A 22968-nucleotide genomic window follows, 5' to 3' on the forward strand; every position below is an offset into this window, starting at 1 on the left:
ACACTCCAAAAACGTGCAGGTTTGTAGTTTAATTGACTTGGTGCAAATGTATAATTGTCCCTAGTGTGTGTAGGATAGTGTTAGTGTGCGGGGATCGCTGGTCGGCACGGACTCGTGGACCGAAGGGCCTGTTTCTGCGCTGTATCTCTAAACTAAACTAAACTAAACTCCTCTGTCTCTGCTTCCATGTTCTCCCTTCCTCCCACACATTGGTGTTCTTGCCTTTGAGTTGGAAGGTTGTGAGTTCAAATCTCATTGAGGTTTGATTGCACAATCTGGGCTGGCACCCCAGGGTGCCACTGACAGGGTTCTCAGAGGCGAGAGCAAGCAGGTCAGATGTTAAACCAAGAACATCAGTAAATTTAAAAGATCCAGTGGTGCAAGTAGAAAGAGACCAGAGGGTTCCACCCAGATCTCAACTCTTTCCATCTTTCACCCTGCTCTGCCAGAAACAAGTCTTTATTCTTTCATCCCACGCTTTTTGAGTAATGAGCTCTCGAAATTCTCTTTGTGACAATGCTGATGGTGTTTCCAAAAAGTGATGCCTTGATTGTAAAGCTCTTTGGCACATGCCGAAGGATTGAAATCTACGCACGATGATTCTGCTAACACAAGCCAAAGTCTCAGTGCCTCTGTCAAGTGCCTGGTCTTCATGCGTATTGATGGTGGCAAGCTTTATCCCAAGCTCGATCTTGTCCTTCTCAAACATTCACACTTCCCACCCGGACTCACAACAGAGTAGATGCAGGCGAGACTCTGGATCTGCACAGCTCAACAATGGAGCCTGTCTCTCCTCAACTGAGTTCAGTGAGTTAAACACAAACTGGGAATTGTAAATGCCTGCCTGCACAGTGCATATTGGGACTGGTCTTGGATTATGACTTGGTGTGGGTCTTCTTCTGAACAATTGAAGGGTATTTAAGTGAATATTTTCACACTGTGGATTTTCACCAACTGCAAATCCACTTGATTAAACCAGCACCAAAACCTCCCACAGCAGTCTGTGAACATGGGAGACCTGCCCGATTAATTCAACACTTGAGAAAGATTAGTCAGACACGCGTACAAGACTATATTTGAAGGCACTTCTTCAGAACCTGGTGCTTTGAATGAACTTGGGTGAATTATAGAGTTAAGAAAGATAACCCTGCTCATGATGCTGAACACAACCTATGCTCCAAAGTGTCAATGAATGCAGCTGTAAACCACAGAGGGAATGCTTGTGCTGAACACTGCGGACGGATTACAATTCACTCAAACGATCGAAGCTTGACATATCTTTAATGCTTTTCTTACACCACATTAAGAAGTGAAACTCAGGCTAAAGGGGGAAACTTGCATGGAGCTTGTTAAAGCTGACGGCCTCATGGAGATCTCAGAAGGCAGCAGAATGAAAATGAGTCTGCAGAGCTGCCAACTGAAAGGCAATGTTAGCTTTGGAGAAAAAATGTTACAGAAGATGGACACACAGTAGCACAGCAGGTAGAGCTGCTGCCTCACAGTGCTAGAGACCCGGGTTCGATCCTGACGTCGGGTGCTGTCAGTGTGGAGTTTGCACGTTTCCAGTTTCTTTCCATTTCCCAAAGATGTGCCCGTTTGTAGATTAATTGGCCAGTGTAAAATTGCCTCTTGTGTGTAGGGGGTGGATGTGCAAGTTGGATAGCACAGAATTAGTGTAAATGGGTAATTAATGGTCAACGTAGACTCGGTGGGCCAAGGGGCATGTTTCCATGCTGTACTTCATTCAGCTTCAATCATTTCAATCAATCTGTTGAGCATGTATTTAAAATAGGAAGAAGAGAAACTTTAATAGAATTAGTTCCCTGCCAAACCCCTGGAATAATGTTAGAGAGTCATAGTCATACAGCACAGAAACAGGCCCTTCGGCCCAACTTGCCCATGCCAACCAACATGCCCTATCTACACTAGTCTCATATGCCCTCATTTGGCCCATATCCCTCTTCAAACCCTATCTGAACCATGCATCTGTCCAAATGCCTTTTAAATGTTGTTATTGTACCTGCCCCCAACTACCTCCTCTGAATGTGTAGGAATGAACTGCAGATGCTGGTTTAAATCGAAGGTAGACACAAAATGCTAGAGTAACTCAGCGGGACAGGCAGCATCTCTGGAGAGAAGGAATGGGTGATGTTTCAGTCTGACCTGAAACGTCACCCATTCCTTCTCTCCAGAGATGCTGCCTGACCCGCTGAGTTACTCCAGCACCCTGTGAAACGTCAGCTATACATGTTTTTTTAATTAAAAGTTACTGCAATAAAATGTTTTCCAAATTGAAATGTTTGCCTGGAGATTCATCAGTGGCTCTCAGGGCAAGTTAATCAGTAGATGTCCTGTACGAAAGTACACCTGTGTCGTGCAGGTGCGTGCAGGGGTTGCCTGAGGCTATGGGTGCTGTGAAGGAGCTGTACATGGGAAGCCGTTCCTTACATGGGAAGCATAGAACACAGAAACAAGCCCTTCAGCCACCATGTCCTTGCCAACCATTGTACTTATCTATCCTGGTCCCATTTACCTGCATTGGTCTGCACAAATCCTCATACAATGGCTAAATTACTGGAGATAGACACAAAATGTTGGAGTAACTCAACGGGACAGGCAGCATCTCTGGAGAGAAAGAATGGGCGATGTTTCAGGTCAAGACCTTCAGACTTAAATGATGGGATTAGCAGTCGTATCACATCTGATTACATTTCAGAAACTCTTGCTGTAAACATATGTTTATGCTCCAGGCAACTTCAGGATTAGCTTCACTTTCAAAGCCCCCACATTTGAGTAGTTTGCCAAACGTTACCACTGAGACTGGCACAGTGAGGACTGGAACTGGGGTAGAGCAGAGTATCAATAGAGTATCTATTGAACCATCTCCGAGTAAACATCAGCACCTAAAGAGATGTGTGGAGAATGAATTTGAGAAAACAAATATTGACAAATGATGACGATTTTGTTGACTAACGTGAGAATGTTTCATGTCTTCTCTGTAAAGGAGCTGTGTTGGCACGCGTGACCCCTACTGCGGCTGGATTGGAGATGGACAGTGTGCCTATTTGGAGCCAGGAACCAGGTAGACCCACCTTAATCACAGAACATTACCTCAGGTTTTTGTTTCAGCATTGGAGAGGCCAGCTGGTGGAAGATGTTCACTAATGTAGTGGTTAGTTACTGGACCAGCAGTTGGAGTAATACTTAGTTACAAGAGTCCTGGATCAGAGGAATGAGTTCACTTTGGCAGTTTAACATTTTAAATTAGAGGAAATATGAGTATCAGTCACGCTAAATGTGAGACTGATTGTCATATCCCCCCAACCTGCTCATTAGTGTCCTTCAAAGAAGAAAATCTACCAATCTTATCCAATCTGGCCAATATGTAATTGCAAAGCCATCAATCTGCCCACTCCATTTTAGACATGGGCAATAAATGCAACATTGCCAATGTTGGCCTCATCCTGAGAACAAATTAAAAAGTATTTTGCTGAACGGTTGACATTATAATGCTTCTCACTCGCTTTGACAACAAAGCACTTTGTGATGCTCAGAACCGCTAAATCTGCCAAAATAGAAATATCTATATTACATTGAAGTCTCAGCTTCAACAAGAGATGTTTACCCTTTCACTTTTAGACCAGAAACTTGGATTTTTCATTTGTCTCCCAAGATCCTTCAAAATAAAACTTAATTATCAGAAATCATTTTATCCATTTGCTTTACTTAACTTCAAAATATACAGCAGAAAATGTTATTAAATATCGTTTTAATCAGGAAGTGGGCACTGGACCGTCAGCGTCAGCACCTCCTCACGCCCTCTCCTTACACCGACACACATTCCAGGTTACTAAGTATTTATTTATACTCCCAGTATCCTGTCGCTGTCAAATTGTTGGTTGCTGGTGAGAGATCTGTTGAGTGCACAGATTTTGCAAATGATGCCCTCAGAATGAGGAGAGCCACAGATGGAAGCAATCAATACAGCAAACACCAAAGAAAACATGAAGCATGTTGAGCCACATTTTGCTTCACATTCAGCCTCGTGTTTCGCAGAACCTGACTCCCAAACTGCAAGGAATGAGATTGCACCCTCATCCAATCTGTGTGACTCCAGCCCCAGTGTAGTTGACTCCTAACTGTCAACCAAGACTCGTAGCCCAGTGCTACTGGTCGGTGACCAATTCCAGCTTGTTAAAGTGGGCCAAGATTTCTAGTGATTTCCCAGTGAGTCTGACTCTTGCTGCCAACGCGGTTTACATAATAAAGTCAATAAACAGAAGCTGGTGTTGGCCATACTGCTCCAGCCTGCTCGGCCTTTCAACAAGGCCTGATGTTGCCTGCTCCCACTGGCTACAGATTCCCCTAGACCCCAAACGCTGATCCCTGTCAACCTAGAAGGTCTAATGAGTTAGCAACCACTGCTCTCAGGGGTAACAAGATCCAGCGATCAAGGAAATCTTCCTCCTTATTAGATCCTTCATCAGTTGATACACTTATCCTGATTTTTTATCCTTAATTAATAGATTCTTCCAAAAGGAAGAATTTTAAACTAAAATCTAAGCATTCTTACTGATGTGACCGTCATTGTGGATTTTCAGGCACTTCCCAATAAGTGGGACGAGAATCCCTGTTGCCTTGTTCTTGACTTTCGTCAGCTGCCTCACCCAAGTTAAATCCTTCACACGAGCCTTTACACTGACAGTTAATGGGAGTAGAGTAGTGGTCTACCTCACACTGCCTGGGCTCATATGTGTGGGATGATCATGCCTAGTGGTCTACCTCACATGTGTGTGGGATGATCATGCATAGTTGTGTACCACACATGTGTGTGGGATGATCATGCCTAGTTGTGCATAGTTGTGTACCTCACACTGCCTGGGCACACGTGTGTGGGATGATCATGCCTAGTTGTGTACCTCACACGTGTGTGGGATGATCATGCCTAGTTGTGTACCACACTGCCTGGGCACACGTGTGTGGGATGATCATGCCTAGTTGTGCATAGTTGTGTACCTCACACTGCCTGGGCACACGTGTGTGGGATGATCATGCCTAGTTGTCTACCTCACACTGCCTGGGCACACGTGTGTGGGATGATCATGCCTAGTTGTGTACCTCACACGTGTGTGGGATGAGCATGCCTAGTTGTGTACCTCACTGCCTGGGCACACGTGTGTGGGATGATCATGCCTAGTTGTGTACCACACTGCCTGGGCACTTGTGTGTGGGATGATCATGCCTAGTTGTGCATAGTTGTGTACCTCACACTGCCTGGGCACACGTGTGTGGGATGATCATGCCTAGTTGTGTACCTCACTGCCTGGGCTGAAGCTGAAGAAGTCTGAGATTCCAGAAGATTCGCGGAACCAAATTAAGTTCAGGCGAGAATCCAGAATGCATCATTTTAAAGCTCACTGCTATCAAACAGATTATTACAATCTTATGCATTGTATGCCTCTATATTTTCAAACTAATTTGGATCCAATTTGAAAAGGTTCAGAAAGAAGGAGTAGGATGATTGTTATAATAAAGATTGTGCATGAACTGCCAAACATTCTTGTTTGTTGATCCTGCAGCATTCCATTTGAACAAGACGTTGAGCATGGAAACACGACGCACCTGGGCGACTGTGAGGGTGAGTTTTCACAGAGTAATGTGAATCTCATTATCGCCAATGACTCAATGTTGAATGGTGGTGTAATCTCCCAACATGAGCTGGGGGAGTTAGCAGCAATCAACATGTAACAGCAACTCCAGAACTCAGATGTGGCTCAGGTGAAGAGACGTCAATGATTGTTTCAACAACCTAACGAGTGGGAGGTTTAATGCCCTGACTCCCTGGCTTTCCACTGGAAATCCAGTGAACCACGGTCTTGGACTGGGCATAACGTGACCAGATGGATAGAATAGTCACTTAGCCAAGTTCAGTCCATTCTCTGACCATGGACAGGTGAGTGGACAATGAGAACACCCTTTGAATTTGCCACCACCCTAGAAATGGCCTCATACAATTGGGTTGGGCCTTGCATGCAGGAAATTCCCACAACCCATAAATTAATAACAATGGACTGCAGGATTTTTTTGGGAGCGGGGGTTTCTGTGCCCAGGATAAGGCCCCACTCTGAGTGAGCGTTGTCAGAATGGACCCTGACTTTCAGAGACTGGGTTCCTAAATTCCCCAACTGTGACTCTTCATTTTTACACGTTTAAATCAAAACAGATATTTAATATTTTGCACACTCATTCTGCCCAAAAATACACAGAATGTATTTCTGTCATGAATTTCTGATAAGTGAATCTTGTGTTAAAGCAAACAGATGTACTGATAATTGAAAGTGACTGTTTCCATGGAAGCAGACTAATTTTTTATAAACTAAAATGAGATACCTTCATTCATCGTAAGTGAGACATGACAAATTTGTGTAATACAAAGTTGTGCCAACCCAAGAGACCAAGTGTAAGGAGAATTTTAATGAATATTTATGTCGTTTTTATGGCTTTTTACACCATTCAATTCAAAAAGCAATTAATCTTGAAGTTTCTATACATATAAAATAATAACTAAAAATAATTGGGTTTTGTCATACATTGTTTATGAATCATCATATGATGCCAGCATAAAATATTGGGACTTGATTTTGAACTTTAGATTCAATTTATTTAAATATATCTTTTTTTTAAGTTCACTTTTCAATTTTTGCTCCTCATTTCAAAGCAGGTCTGGCAATACATTGTAAATTATCAGATGCAAACAGAAGGTGCTGGAAATGTTCAACTGCAGAGACAGCACCTGTGGAGAGAGAAACAGAGTTAAGGTTTCAGGTTGATGCCCACATCCAACCTGCCAACATAGCCCCGTGTCTGAACCAATGAAGATGCAACCTTTACTCCGTGTAGAGCAAAGCCTTATAAAGCAACACAGGTGCACAGTATTGCACCTGGCAGAACTACTACCTCACTGCTCCAGTCACTTTGGTTCAATGCCGATTTCCAGTGCCTTCTGTGTGGAGTTTGCATGTTCTCCCTGTGACCACATGGGTTTCCACAAATGCTCCAGTTTCTAAATTCCAATGAGTTGTTGATTACTATCAATTGTCTCCAGTGGAATTGAGTGGGAAGATGATGGCAATGTGGGAAAAATAAATAGTTTAGTGAAAATGGATCCGTGATGGTTGGCACAGTCTCAGTGGGTTGTTTCTATGTTGTATGAAAACTTCCTGGAACCACAGATAGAGAGCACCTCTCGCCCCTTGCAGAAGCATTTACATGATCTCAAACCTGACCCTCCAAAACCCTGAAACCCCATCGCTCCTCCAAAGTGATAGGTTCCAACTCCCAACTTCCGTCTCACCAAGCACACCATGTATCTCCAAAACATCCAACAGAAAATGTTGCAAAATCTCAGTGGGTCAGGCAGCATCTGTGGAAAGAGAAACAGTTAACATTTCAGGTTGAAGAAATGTAGGAAGAGCCAGCCGGATGATATCCCCCAAGCCCCACCTGTCCAGGCTTGGGTGCCAACACACCTTCTCCACAGCACCCAAAATAAAACGAGGAGCTGGGTTTCAGTAGTTCCCAAGGACCGCAGCTGGAATGCTCTTCAACACATTCTGCATAAGTTCATAAGTTCTAGGAGCAGCATTGGGCCATTTGGCCCATCAGTCTACTCCACCATTCAATCATGGCTGATCTATCTTTCCCTCTCAACCCCATTCTCCTGCCTTCTCCCCCTAATGTACTGAGCATTTAGTAAGCTCCGTGCGACATTCAGACATTCAGTGCTTTTGCCTCCGATGCTTCTGATATTCAAAAAACTGTTAAAAATGTACAGAATTTAAAATTAAAAAAGGTCCAAAATACCAAAACACATTTAAAAATGCAACTGTTAGTTACCATTTTCCCCAGGTGCTCGCTCGCCACTGTTGCCCTTGCTTCCGACCAAGTACAGGACTTTGTTCAGACTGCCCACTGTGTGCAGTGACTATCCATAACTTTCTGCTCCAAACTGTCAGCGGTTCTGGGGAGAAGGCAGGAGGATTGGTTTGAGAGGGAAAGATAGATCTGACATGATTGAATGGTGGAGGAGACTTGATGAGCTGAATGGCCTAATTCTGCTCCTCGAACCTATGAACAAGTTATGAACAAGTGGAACTCCATGAGGAATCCAGTGGGAGAAAGGTCAGCAACAGATGCACGAGACACCACTGATTGATTGGCCATTGATTGCCAAGTACCCAGCCTCAGCACTGGGATTGGCCCTCACGCACTGGGACTGGCCCTCACGCACTGGGACTGGCCCTCACGCACTGGGACTGGCCCTCACGCACTGGGACTGGCCCTCACGCACTGGGACTGGCCCTCACGCACTGGGCCTCACGCACTGGGACTGGGGACTGGGCCTCACGCACTGGCCCTCACGCACTGGGACTGGCCCTCACGCACTGGGACTGGCCCTCACGCACTGGGACTGGGGACTGGGCCTCACGCACTGGGACTGGCCCTCACGCACTGGGACTGGCCCTCACGCACTGGGACTGGCCCTCACGCAGTGGCCCTCACGCACTGGGCCTCACGCACTGGGCCTCACGCACTGGGCCTGGGGACTGGCCCTCACGCACTGGGACTGGCCCTCACGCACTGGGACTGGCCCTCACGCACTGGGACTGGCCCTCACGCACTGGGCCTCACGCACTGGGACTGGGGACTGGGCCTCACGCACTGGCCCTCACGCACTGGGCCTGGGGACTGGCCCTCACGCACTGGGACTGGCCCTCACGCACTGGGACTGGCCCTCACGCACTGGGCCTCACGCACTGGGCCTCACGCACTGGGACTGGCCCTCACGCACTGGGCCTCACGCACTGGGACTGGCCCTCACGCACTGGGACTGGCCCTCATGCACTGGGACTGGCCCTCACGCACTGGGCCTCACGCACTGGGCCTCACGCACTGGGACTGGGGACTGGCCCTCATGCACTGGGACTGGCCCTCACGCACTGGGACTGGCCCTCACGCACTGGGACTGGCCCTCACGCACTGGGACTGGCCCTCACGCACTGGGACTGGCCCTCACGCACTGGGACTGGCCCTCACGCACTGGGCCTCACGCACTGGGCTTCACGCACTGGGACTGGGGACTGGCCCTCATGCACTGGGACTGGCCCTCACGCACTGGGACTGGCCCTCATGCACTGGGACTGGCCCTCACGCACTGGGACTGGCCCTCACGCACTGGGCCTCACGCACTGGGACTGGCCCTCACGCACTAGGACTGGCCCTCACGCACTGGGCCTGGGGACTGGCCCTCACGCACTGGGACTGGCCCTCACGCACTGGGCCTGGGGACTGGCCCTCACACACTGGGACTGGCCCTCATGCACTGGCCCTCACGCACTGGGCCTGGCCCTCTACCATAACCCTAAACCCCAAAGTTGATGCCTTGCCCGCACTGAAACGACGGCAGTTCTGTAGGGAAGTGTTCACATTTCTCTGTAAAATCCAGACCATTTGCTGTATCTCTCTCCTCACGTGCTCTCTGGTCTGCTGCATGATTCCAGCAATGTCATTTATGTTCCAAGACCTGTGTTTAGAAACAAAAATGAATCTTCATTGGTTTTAAATGTTATCTGTTCACTTGAATAGAGGCTTCATAGTTTGTAGATGTGCATTAAAACAGTCCAAACAGTCTGCAAACGGATAAGTGCCCGTTATATTGAACAAGGCCCATTTGTCAGCATAGTGCCCGTTATATTGAACAAGGCCCATTTGTCAGCATAGTGCCCGTTCATTTTGAAATTCATAGAATTTTTTTACTTTAACTGTGTAATCTTAGAAGAGAGAGCAATGAAATGTTTGTTCTCTGAAAATCTTTCTCCTTACTGGAAAACGGAGACAAAAGAGAATATGTCAGATAGAGGGGCCACGCTCGAAGTGGATGGTAATTATGATTAGAAGCTGAAAAGCAAGATTCAAGATTTCCAATTAGATTTAATCTAGACAGTTGTGTCTAAAGAAATACAGGTTGTTTTGGCTTCTATTGAAGTTGGGGCTGGATGTGAGCATGGGGTGGGTTGTGGAGTTGGGTGTGAGGTGAATGATGATGATGAGGGGTGGTTGTAAAGAAAGTTCACTATTGAAGTCGTGCAGGTGAGGTTGACATGGTTACTGGATCTCGAATGGAACTCCACAATATATATTTGAGATGAGCTAACCAGTCAGTCAGAGACAGCTGTGGGAAGAGTTAGTTATCGCTGTTCCCCAGGGATGAGAAGGAAACAAAGCCAAGCCAAGTCCAGGCACTGCAACCTGTGACTTAGTGATTAAAGGAAATGAATTATGCCCAAGGGAAAAAAAGCTAATCAAACTTCTGTTAATAAAAGTTAGATGCTTGCTATCAAGTCAAATCAATGCAATGCTTAGAATTTCAATTGTAGAAAAAAAATGTTTCTTACCTAATTCACAGAAGGGCCAGAGAAATATCATGCATCTGGCTTGTTAAGTTCATCTCAAGGACTAAAACATAAAACATGATTTAATTTTATCAAATGCAGGGTGACAGGATGGATTTATAAAGAGGGAAATGACAGACTTTGTTAAGAACAGGTGCAACCTGTTTGGTGTTGAAAGTATTCTCAGTGTGTGCCAGCAGCATTGTACAGCTTAGTATAACAGGGGTGCTGATGGAAACTACAGACCCCAATGTTTAGGTGATAAGCCAATGCCCAGCAGACTTTAGGCAATCTATCTACCCTGTGCTGCTTTTAACTCAGCTGCTTCGAAGATTTCCCTGTGTGAGAAAATAAAATGGGATTCATGTAGGATGAGTAGATGGTCAGTATACACTTGATGGGCTGAAGGACCTGTGTGGTTGATGGTCAGTAAGGACTTGATGGGCTGAAGGACCTGTTTCCTTGCTGTATCATGATGACAATGACTCTATGACAGGCAGGCAAGGGATAGAACCAAATCACCTCCTGACAGATGGTGTCACTGCACTGAGCAATGGAATCCAACAAATCCAACAGCACATTTCTAAGAACCTGACAAAGTTCTTTAGAACATCTTTGGAATTTTCTATCTCAAAATTAATTAACTCACTTCAGGAAGTTCTGAATCAACAAGATTGAATTTTTAAAACCAACAGATAAAAGGAGCAGGCGACCAAGGGAACTACAGACCCCAATGACCAAGGGAACTACAGACCCCAATGACCAAGGGAACTGAGTGATTCCACCCTTCAGTGGGGGCAGAGATGTGCACTGTACACTGGCAGTGGGGGCAGAGATGTGCACTGTACACTGGCAGTGGTGGCAGAGATGTGCACTGTACACTGTGACAGTGGGGGGAGATGTGCACTGTACACTGGCAGTGGGGGCAGAGATGTGCACTGTACACTGGCAGTGGGGGGGGAGATGTGCACTGTACACTGTGGCAGTGGGGGGGGAGATGTGCACTGTATGCTGGCAGTGGGGGGGGAGATGTGAACTGTACACTGTGGCAGTGGGGGGGAGATGTGAACTGTACACTGGCAGTGGGGGCAGAGATGTGAACTGTACACTGGCAGTGGGGGGGGAGATGTGCACTGTACACTGTGGCAGTGGGGGGGGAGATGTGCACTGTATACTGGCAGTGGGGGCAGAGATGTGCACTGTACACTGGCAGTGGGGGGGGGAGATGTGCACTGTACGCTGGCAGTGGGGGGAGATGTGCACTGTACACTGTGGCAGTGGGGGGGAGATGTGCACTGTACGCTGGCAGTGGGGGGGGGAGATGTGCACTGTACACTGGCAGTGGGGGGGGAGATGTGCACTGTACGCTGGCAGTGGGGGGGGAGATGTAAACTGTACACTGGCAGTGGGGGGGGAGATGTGCACTGTACACTGGCAGTGGGGGCAGAGATGTGCACTGTACACTGGCAGTGGGGGGGGAGATGTGCACTGTACGCTGGCAGTGGGGGGGGAGATGTGCACTGTACGCTGGCAGTGGGGGGGGAGATGTGAACTGTACTCTGTGGCAGTGGGGGGGGAGATGTGCACTGTACGCTGGCAGTGGGGGGGGAGATGTGCACTGTACACTGGCAGTGGGGGGGGAGATGTGCACTGTATACTGGCAGTGGACGGCTCAATTGTAATCACGTATTATCTTTCCGCTGACTGGATAGCACGCAACAAAAGCTTTTCACTGTACCTCGGTACACGTGACACTAAACTAAACTGACTGACTGAGAAGGCATAACGGACTTTGATAAATAATGAGATGGGGATGAGCTTGTGAAACCTGAAATGGAGGCAACACAGGAAACCAGGAGGAAGTGCATTTGTAGTTGAGTAACATTGTGAGCATGATAAAGATAAAACATGACATCAGCTAACTGAACATGTGGTGCATGTGGATGTAGATTATGAAATAGCAAACCAGACCTTGTCATATAAAGGAATGATGAACATTGGCAATGATTAGCGGTGTCGCTGGGGTCAATAAACAATGTTTCCTGCTTGTTAACTTGTTATGTGTGTTTCCACCACAGGTCTGATCCATGAGAGTTTTGTTGAGGAGCCCAATGGCCTGGTTTCTGTCAACCTCCTGGTCATCTCAGCCATTGCTGCCTTTGTGATTGGAGCAGTCATCTCTGGGTTCAGCGTCTGTTGGTTCATTGGCCACCGGGACAAGAAGGACACGGCCCGGAGAAAGGACAAGGAAACCATCCTTTCTCACAGCGAGTCCGTGGTCAGTGTAACCAAGCTGGGTGGATTGGTGGAGCGCCGCTCCAGAGGGCAGCCAGAAACCCTGCTCGCCCCGCTCATGCACAACGGCTGGTCGAAGACCCTGATGAAAAGCAGCCAACATCACCTCGATTCCACAGTTCTGCCAACGCCTGAACAGACGCCCTTGCAGCAGAAACGCAGTGCGGGCATGCGGAGCTGTGAGTGGGACCAGAACCTGATCAATGCCAGTCTGCGGGAGCAGTCCTGTGCAGACTCACCCATGATACTGGTCGACTCCATGCATCACCTCGGCAACGTGAGGATCATCCCAAGCTCCCGACATTCCTTCCACCGGGATCAGGAGCTGGTGAGTGAGAGTAAAGAATGCATGGACAACCATTATCTTTCACACAGCATGAGAGGACAGCAAGAGAATGCAGGCTCTCATTACCGATCATCACTGGGTGGAAACGGCAGCCATGCCTTTGTGGAATACTCAATCTCCCCACATAACAGCCCCAAGAGAAGAAGAGGCACATCAACACCTGTGTTGCCACAAGACTATATTGGGGATGACCCGACATGTTCCACGCAGTGGAATTACGAGAAAGCAAATGCACCCATCCCCTCACAACACGTGAGGAGTCAAACATTTAACAGAGGGGAGAGTTCAGCCGCTCTGCAGAGGAAGGAGCCAATGACTGTGCATCACGTACATCTCCATCAGCCAGTCCCGGCCATCACTGGCCAACCAGATATTGCAACCTTCAAACCACCAAAAAAGGCAGCCGTGGAAAGGACACCTTCAGCAAAATGAGACACATTCTGCTTTCCTATTTCTTCATTAGTCTTTGTGAAAATGTGTGACAAATATTTAAAAGCAGACGTGAACTACTTGAGGAAAACTGGGCAAGGAGACAACGGCTGTCCCTAAACAACAAAATTATGGAATTTGTCCTCAAAATTATGGAATTATTTACTTTGCAAAAAATGAAGTGGGGGAGAATATTACTGAGGAATCTTGCTGGATTTCTCTTTACTGCTGCCTTTTCAGGAGCCATAATAACACAGAAAAATTATCCAGGAATTTTAATTAGCAATTAGCTAGTTTTTCACAGCAAGATTTTTATTATTGCTAATCTAATAAAACAAAACGCAACTGCACCAGATACTGACTGTGCACTTCAGAAAATCATTACACTCTCATATGAGTTTCTAAAGTTGATTTACTGTTACTTTATATAATTGCTGAAATAAATTCAGCACAATGCTATGTCTGGACAAGCTACATTGGGCTTAATTTCAGATTTATGCAGATTTGATTAACAGCCATGTATCAGAATCCTAGATTGATACGGCACAAGAAGAGGCTCTTCTGGTCAAACAAACACGCTCAACCTTTTTAGCAGAACATTTTATTTACACCCATTTTCTTGCTTTTCTCTAAATCAATATTCTTCATCAAATTTCTTTTGAACACTTGTTGAATCAGCTTTTTCTATCTTCTCAGACAGTTTACGTTAGGTCCTGGCAGCACACTGCACAAATGATGTCTTCCTCAAGCCTCTACTTGTTCTATTGCCAACGACCCCACGCTCAAATCGTCTGCGTACCGACCCTGCTAACAAAGGAAACTATTTCTCCATTTTGGTTGTGAAAACCCCTCATGATTGTGAGAAAGTCTCTTAGCTTTCTCATCCTGCTGCTCCTTTGCCCAGGACCAATTAATCAAAACTTCCATTCTTTAGTGTGCTATTTATGAAGCAAAGGATCCTGAAAGCATTTTGATAAACCTTCTTAATGCCATTGTCATCCAGAGATCTGTGGAGATAAACCCTCAGGGCTGTCTGTTCTTGCACTCCCTTTAAAATTGTATTTACATGGTAACATTGACATTAACCTGCCCCATGTATTGCTGCCCACTGATATGGTTCAATCATGGTCTGGTGAGCACACTTGGACACCGTTCAAATAAAGTGACATCTTCCCCAGTTGGGAAAGTTATGGGGAAAAGGCAGGAGAATAGGGTTGGGAGGGAGAGATAGATCAGCCATGTTGATTGGCAGGGTAGACTTGATGGGCCGAATGGCCTAATTCTGCTCCAATCACTTATGAACAGGAGATATATTTTCCAAATCTCCCCTGCTGCCCTTTTCTCTTCTGATTTGAATTACCCAGTGAATGCTTGTCTTGAAGACTATAGGAGTTCAGTGAATGCTTGTCTTGAAGACTATAGGAGTTCAGTGAATGCTTGTCTTGAAGACTATAGGAGTTCAGTGAATGCTTGTCTTGAAGTTCAGTTTTCCTCTCATCCAGGATTAGATAATATTATTGCAAAAAACAGTCACTGAATGATCAAATAAATGGGAACCAATATTGACTGATTCCCCTCATCACAAGACCCTGCATTAATTGTGCTGCTGTCTACAACCCCCCCCCCCCAATTGAATCACCAATACACTTTACCAAATAACACATTAAAATGAGCATTGAGCTTGCTATTGCCTAATCACCTAATCTGTTAAAGGGTTGTATACCTTCTATCAGTCACCTTACAGAAAACACAAATCTAAATTGCAATTTCCTGCTAAATGGTCATTATTTTAACATGACAAGAAAGGCTGCAGAAAATCATTTTTGTTTGTCATCCAACCGAAAATTATAAAATTGACTTTGAATTTCTTATGTACACACATGTACACAAACACTCTAATACACACACACACTATAACACACACATGTACACACACAGAGTCTCTAATACACACACACGCTCTACAACACATACACGTACACACACACACTCTAACGCACACGTACACACACTCACACTCTAATACACACACACACTCTACAACACATACACGAATACACACACACACACTCTAATTCACACACAAAAACACACCCACTATAACACAAACACACGCACACTCTCTAATACACACTCATACACACGGGCACTCACACATACACACAAACACACTCTCTTATACAAACAGACATAGAGACAAACACACATGCGCGTGCACATACACACAAACACACACACACACACACACACACACACACACAGCCATGTTTAAGCTGTCTGTTACCCCGACACTACCAAATAAGCATGAAACAAAATCTTTCCAGTTAATTTATTTTTCAGGAATACTTGGTATTTATCTGCCTTCTATTTAATTCCTTCCAGCAAGAGATGAAAAAAAGGAACTGAGGTCCAGATTTGGCATAAATTTTAAAGGAGCCAATTTTGTTTGCTAAACTGTGCAGCTGTTGCCGTACAAACACGGAGAAGCAGTGAAATGTTACACTATTTGCCAATTCTTTTAATTAGTTTGATTCCGATTTGAACAAAATTCACAACAAATAGTTCATATTTTAAGCACTGATTATGGAAATGGACAGCTTCCCTAGCTCCACATTTCAATTCTATCCAGAACTTATTAAAATCGGATCTTTAAAAAATACTAAATCTAAGAGGAGCTCCTGAAAAGCAGCAATAAGAGTCCGGGTATAATTACTATAGCACAAACATTTCTCGGAGAAAATATCATTTTATAAATTTTTTAGATAAAGTACAATTTAGAGGCACTGATAATCATGATGATGGTGTAATGGTTGAATTTTGCAATGACTGTGAAACACTTTCTCAGTATTCATATATTTATGAACTGCACATTGTGTGGGGGAGGACACTTGTAGGACTGGGAGGGAACTCACTCAGTGCTATCATTTCCAATTCAGTAGAGTACAATGGATGTGCACATTATTCATATCATGCCCAACAGGACTGTGAAAACCCACACCACACAATGCAGATTGTGTCTATTTGCACTTGGTTTGCGGAGATGGAGGGTGTTGAGCACTAATGGTTACAGATCACTGCTCACTGGCTGGGCAGTGACAGGAGCGGCTGAAGCTGATGAAGATATTATGCGACACATGTAATCTATTGGCACAAAAGTAAAATGCACTGGCTCAGGTGCAAATTTACCTGTGGTGCCTCGCTATCAATGACAACACTTCATTCCACGGCCACTCTTCTTTTCACCACTCCCCCTGTTCCACAGGGAAATTAGAACAATTATACTGACAACTGGCGGCATGAGCCAATTTATAAAATGTTTCAATTCACTGGTGATTGAACAATGAGGCAAGCTAGCAATGATGCAAGTCCAGTACGTGGGTAAGATCATTGGGGACTGAGAGTCAGGAGCAACCCGTCAGAATGTACATACACCACTAGCCAACTGTGCTTTGAAAGATGTATCATTGATCCCACTCTGCACTATTTATTTTCCATTCATTTCATTCAATATTGTTCCCAGCTTGGTGGCAAAAGTCTGCATCAGTCCGGGTGCTTCTGCTTTATACTCAATCTAACACAAATGTCTAGTAGCCCAATTTTGGAATTACGTAACAATGAATGGGCTTGCGAATTACAACAAGCGGCAACCTTGGCCATTAAACCATATGAATTATTTTGTAACATCCTGAAGAAATGTTTCAACAATTGTGACTTAAATATCAGCAGTTCTATTTATAGCTTTATCTGTTAGGTCAAAATGTATTTTTCAGGTAACTTTGAACTCTGATGAGCCAACTGAAGGTTGTGTGAACCCTGACCATGCAATTGATCATTAACAATTATACAAAATGTCTGTGTTGTTTCCTAGACAGCTTAACCATTCCTCGCATTGCATGGTGCATGCCTTGTGTGGGTCTGTCTTTTGACATGGGCTTAGATTTGGGGATGGAATGTAGACCTGTAGACCCAAGCCAAACTGAACAACCCGTCCAAACCTGCCCAGCAGGTGTTTCTGAGCTAGGCCAAGACTCTCAGGTCTGGATGCAAGACTTCAGGGGGTAGACCTTTCTCTTGTAAATAGTATATCGTTTACCTCCATTGCACTTAACAAAAATTAACATTCTACGATAGATTCATGATGCTCCCAATTAAACAGCTGGGAGTTTGATTCTGTCGTTAACCATAGCTTACTTCAATCTCTTTGCTTAATTACAATTATCAGAGCATGGTGAGCCGGGGAGAATAAATGCAATTTGCCTTAAGGCTGCCAAATCAGTTTCCTTGGGCATCAATTGGAACCACATCACAACGGTTACAGGGCACATTCGACCTGTTGTAAACGTTACTCATGGACATGACACCTGTTAAAAGAATATCCAATCTGATTCCCAATGATATTGGCGTAAACGATGAACATGACCAGCAAATCTGAGAGGCACAAGTATTGGGAACTAGTTTGGTCTTCAAAAGATGGGAAATGCTGCTAGTTTGAAAGGGAAGCCCATTACTAGAATCTGACAAGACATAATAACCACACTGCCCTCTTAAAAATAATGGAGAGGGCGGGGAAAGGGAACTTCAGTAGCTTAGCACTTGATTTCTAGCCATAGGTCACAGATGTGCGTTGCAGGCTAGCCTGCCGCTTTTGTGTTTCTGGTTGAGGGGTGTATTTCCATTGAATGCAGTGCCACTCAATAACAACACGTTGCAGTGTACAAGGAAACATGCAGCGTATCTCTACCATGGAGAGTATCTCACATGGAGTGTACCTCTACCATGGGGAGTATCTCATAGAGTGTACCTCTACCATGGAGAGTATCTCTACCATGGAGAGTATTTCTACCATGGAGAGTATTTCTACCATGGAGAGTATCTCTACCATGGAGAGTATCTCTACCATGGAGAGTATTTCTACCATGGAGAGTATCTCTACCATGGAGAGTATTTCTACCATGGAGAGTATCTCTACCATGGAGAGTATCTCTACCATGGAGAGTATCTCTACCATGGAGAATACCTCTACCATGGAGAGTATCTCTACCATGGAGAGTATCTCTACCATGGAGAGTATCTCTACCATGGAGAGTATCTCTACCATGGAGAGTATCTCTACCATGGAGAGTATCTCTACCATGGAGAATACCTCTATCATGCTGACTTCTTTTCTCAGCTGCTGATCTCAGAGTGGGATCACGGTGGTTTTCCAGATGTCCTCAACTCTGAAAATGGAGGAAGATGGATGGTGTTGAGATCTTTGAAGGATAAAAAATCTCCCAGTTCTAATGGGAAGCTCTGTGTGTGCGTGTTTGTGTGAGAGTGTTTGTGTGTCAGTGTGTGTTCTTGTTTTACCAAGGGACTGGAACAACAAAATTCAGTTTTTGCTTATGGAATAAAACCCAATGAATTTGCTTAATAATGAAACACCTTTGTTGTCGAATCTACCCCTGATCAGTTCACATTTTGTTACCATGCATGAGCAGCAAAAAGGAAGAGAAGGAAAATCACCCTAAACTCTTGCCCTTTGACATAGTGGAAGCATTGGAGATCATTTTTCAATGTTCTATAGATTCAGGATCAGTTCCTGTGGATTGGAGGATAGCAAATGTTATCCCACTTTTTAAGAAAGGAGGGAGAGAGAAAACGGGTAATTATAGACCAGTTAGTCTGACATCAGTGGTGGGGAAGATGCTGGAGTCAATTATAAAAGACAAAATTGCTGAGCATTTGGATAGCAGTAACGGGATCATTCCGAGTCAGCATGGATTTACGAAGGGGAAATCATGCTTGACAAATCTACTGGAATTTTTTGAGGATGTAACTAGGAAAATTGACAAGGGAGAGTCAGTGGATGTGGTGTACCTCGACTTTCAGAAAGCCTTCGACAAGGTCCCACATAGGAGATTAGTGGGCAAAATTAGGGCACATGGTATTGGGGGTAGGGTACTGACATGGATAGAAAATTGGTTGACAGACAGAAAGCAAAGAGTGGGGATAAATGGGTCCCTTTCGGAATGGCAGGCAGTGACCAGTGGGGTACCGCAAGGTTCGGTGCTGGGACCCCAGCTATTTACGATATACATTAATGACTTAGACGAAGGGATTAAAAGTACCATTAGCAAGTTTGCAGATGATACTAAGTTGGGGGGTAGTGTGAATTGTGAGGAAGATGCAATAAGGCTGCAGGGTGACTTGGACAGGTTGTGTGAGTGGGCGGATACATGGCAGATGCAGTTTAATGTAGATAAGTGTGAGGTTATTCACTTTGGAAGTAAGAATAGAAAGGCAGATTATTATCTGAATGGTGTCAAGTTAGGAGGAGGGGGAGTTCAACGAGATCTGGGTGTCCTAGTGCATCAGTCAATGAAAGGAAGCATGCAGGTACAGCAGGCAGTGAAGAAAGCCAATGGAATGTTGGCCTTCGTAACAAGAGGAGTTGAGTATAGGAGCAAAGAGGTCCTTCTACAGTTGTACCGGGCCCTGGTGAGACCGCACCTGGAGTACTGTGTGCAGTTTTGGTCTCCAAATTTGAGGAAGGATATTCTTGCTATGGAGGGCGTGCAGCGTAGGTTCACTAGATTAATTCCCGGAATGGCGGGACTGTCGTATGTTGAAAGGCTGGAGCGATTGGGCTTGTATACACTGGAATTTAGAAGGATGAGGGGGGATCTTATTGAAACATATAAGATAATTAGGGGATTGGACACATTAGAGGCAGATAACATGTTCCCAATGTTGGGGAAGTCCAGAACAAGGGGCCACAGTTTAAGAATAAGGGGTAGGCCATTTAGAACGGAGATGAGGAAGAACTTTTTCAGTCAGAGGGTGGTGAAGGTGTGGAATTCTCTGCCTCAGAAGGCAGTGGAGGCCAGTTCGTTGGATGCTTTCAAGAGAGAGCTGGATAGAGCTCTTAAGGATAGCGGAGTGAGGGGGTATGGGGAGAAGGCAGGAACGGGGTACTGATTGAGAGTGATCAGCCATGATCGCATTGAATGGCGGTGCTGGCTCGAAGGGCTGAATGGCCTACTCCTGCACCTATTGTCTATTGTCTATCAGTGTCGCTGCCAGTGCTCATTGGGAATGGGATGGTATTCAGTTCCACATATCGGAAAGGAATCGTGTCGATCCTCAATATAACCATACGATGAGATTTTACGGTGTTTTAGTGGTTTTAGATGTCACCACGAATCAGCCTGTTGACCCAAGATTTCCCAAAGTGGCCATAACCCGACCCGAAACGTCACCTATCCATGTTCTCCAGAGATGCTGCCTGATCCGCTGAGTTACTCCAGCACTCTGATATGTCACCTGTTCATGTTCTCCAGAGATGCTGCCTGACCTGCTGAGTTACTCCAGCACTTTGTATCTTTTTGGAAACCAGTATCTGCAGTGCCTTGTTTCTACCGTTAAACCTGTTTCAGGTACGCATTTTGTAAATCCGCTGGAAAATGACATTAGATGAATCTTAGGTATTGATGGATCAGGTGAGATTAGCCATTTTACAAATCCCAATTATCATTCTTCAGCCACCACACAGGCAACCATGAGTGGAATTTTCCCCAATTCAAAATATCCCCTTTTGTTTTAAAGCCATATTATCCATTCTTTTGACATTTCCAGAGAGCAGAAGAGGTTAATGTATTTACAATTGTAAGGAGCATACATCTGACTGAGCATTATGGAACATACATCTGACTTTGAGCATTATGGAGCATACATTTGACTTTGAGCATTATGGAGCAGACATCTGACTTTGAGCATTATGGAGCATACATTTGACTTTGAGCATTATGGAGCATACATCTGACTTTGAGCATTATGGAGCATACATCTGACTGAGTTAGCCTTCCCATTACCAACAGAATAATGTACAAACATTGCCCCACTGGTTTGATCAAAGGATTGTCACTGCCTTGAGAATGAGGTAAAATTCTAATTAAATTCATTGAGTTGGTGACTAACTCTGGCAGTAGCTGAGCTTCTCAGTGCCATGGTGTACACAATGCTTAATCATATTTTCCAGAATTAATTATTTTAATGGAGCAAAATTTTAAGATATGGCCGAACAAGAGATATGAACAACTGGAGCCCAGAATGGGAGTGTCCATTCGGCCTTGTATAAACCCAGCAGTTTAGGGCTCTTTGTACTAGGCTGTATCTCATCTCCAAATGAATGTATTGTGCAAAGATCCACTGGTGGGGGTTCCCCAAAAGGCTGTCCCAGTCTCTTGTGAAACAGATATGCACTGGCTCTTTTCTAAATATGGTGTTCTCTTTCTGAAATGTGAATTTAAAATGCTTATAAAGGTCCTACATAATTAAAAAAATCTGATATTGTAGCTGTCCTTTACTATGTTTGCCGTTCTGATGTTTATAGTGAAGAGCAACATGGTGTTAATATGGCGTTTCAGCATTGCCCTGTGTGATATTCTGGGGCACATAACAAATAGCTGTGCAATAAGCAGTTTGTTATCAATCGTGTACAAGTGAAATACAACACAACGCCATCAAACCCCGAGCTTTATTCTTAGACAGTCTGTGTTTTGCTTAATGTGTGGGAAATATATGTGGGATTTTCAACACTTAATCAAGAGTAGTTGCGTCTCATCTACATAGACGTCTGCAATAAGTGGCAGGGTGAGTTGAATACTTTAGCTACACTGCTTTATTTCTGTCGAATGCAATATCAGTGCACAGTAAGTGGAGATTGAGGGGCAACATGGATTCAACATAGATCTTTCATAGCACTTACCTGAATTCAAAATCTTTCCCTAATTCACAGTGAAAATTACCTTTGTGTAAAGCCACTATTTGAAACACTGTCAGGTGATCGTATTAGCGCGTAGTTTAGAGGTGGCATTAGATTGGTGCTTTTATGGGTGTTCCGGGAACTACAAAGAGTGACTCTCATACAGTCGGTACTATTCTTCTCAATATTCGTTGCTGAGACAAACTGCTGTACCAATCCTGGAAAAGTACTTTGGAGAAACTTATTCCACAGTTTAAGGAGAAAAGTTTGGAAAAGAAAGTATCACTCTCAACTATTTTAGTCAAATATATTTTTGTACCAAGCCACTACACAAAAAAATGTGCCTTTTTATAATGTTCTTATAGATGCATAATTCACTGATAATTGATTCTAACACCAATAGTGAATGCTATTCCTTTATAAGCTAATGACAGGTAATTTATTGACATGAAAGGCTTCACGTCAGGTGCATTCGGATTCCTGTGATCCGTTCTGATGCCCGTTTTTGTGGTCTTCTGAAACTGGAGGCCATGAATTTAAACATCAAAATATTCAGGAGATAATTCAGGAGAAACTATTTAAACTAAAGTATAGTTGGGATATGGAATTCACCATAACAAGAGGAATAACACAGTTTGCAGAAGGGTAGATACACATTTTACAGAGGGGTAGATACACATTGTACAGAGGGGTAGATACAC

General features: G+C 44.7%; 1 protein-coding gene across 3 annotated transcripts in view; it reads left to right on the forward strand.

Moving 5' to 3' along the window:
• Positions 1-18382, forward strand: part of LOC144607243 (semaphorin-6B-like) — a 284386-nt gene extending 266004 nt beyond the window's left edge. For all 3 annotated transcript variants that reach the window (XM_078423936.1, XM_078423937.1, XM_078423938.1), the window contains 3 exons: positions 3005-3082; positions 5580-5638; positions 12530-18382. In XM_078423936.1, the coding sequence (XP_078280062.1) occupies positions 3005-3082; positions 5580-5638; positions 12530-13524 (1132 nt within the window). In that variant the 3' untranslated portion in view covers positions 13525-18382. The remainder of the gene's footprint in view (positions 1-3004; positions 3083-5579; positions 5639-12529) is intronic.
• Positions 18383-22968: the final 4586 nt, after the last annotated feature.

This window comes from Rhinoraja longicauda, chromosome 28 (genome assembly GCF_053455715.1).
Source record: "Rhinoraja longicauda isolate Sanriku21f chromosome 28, sRhiLon1.1, whole genome shotgun sequence".
Lineage (NCBI taxonomy): Eukaryota > Metazoa > Chordata > Chondrichthyes > Rajiformes > Arhynchobatidae > Rhinoraja > Rhinoraja longicauda.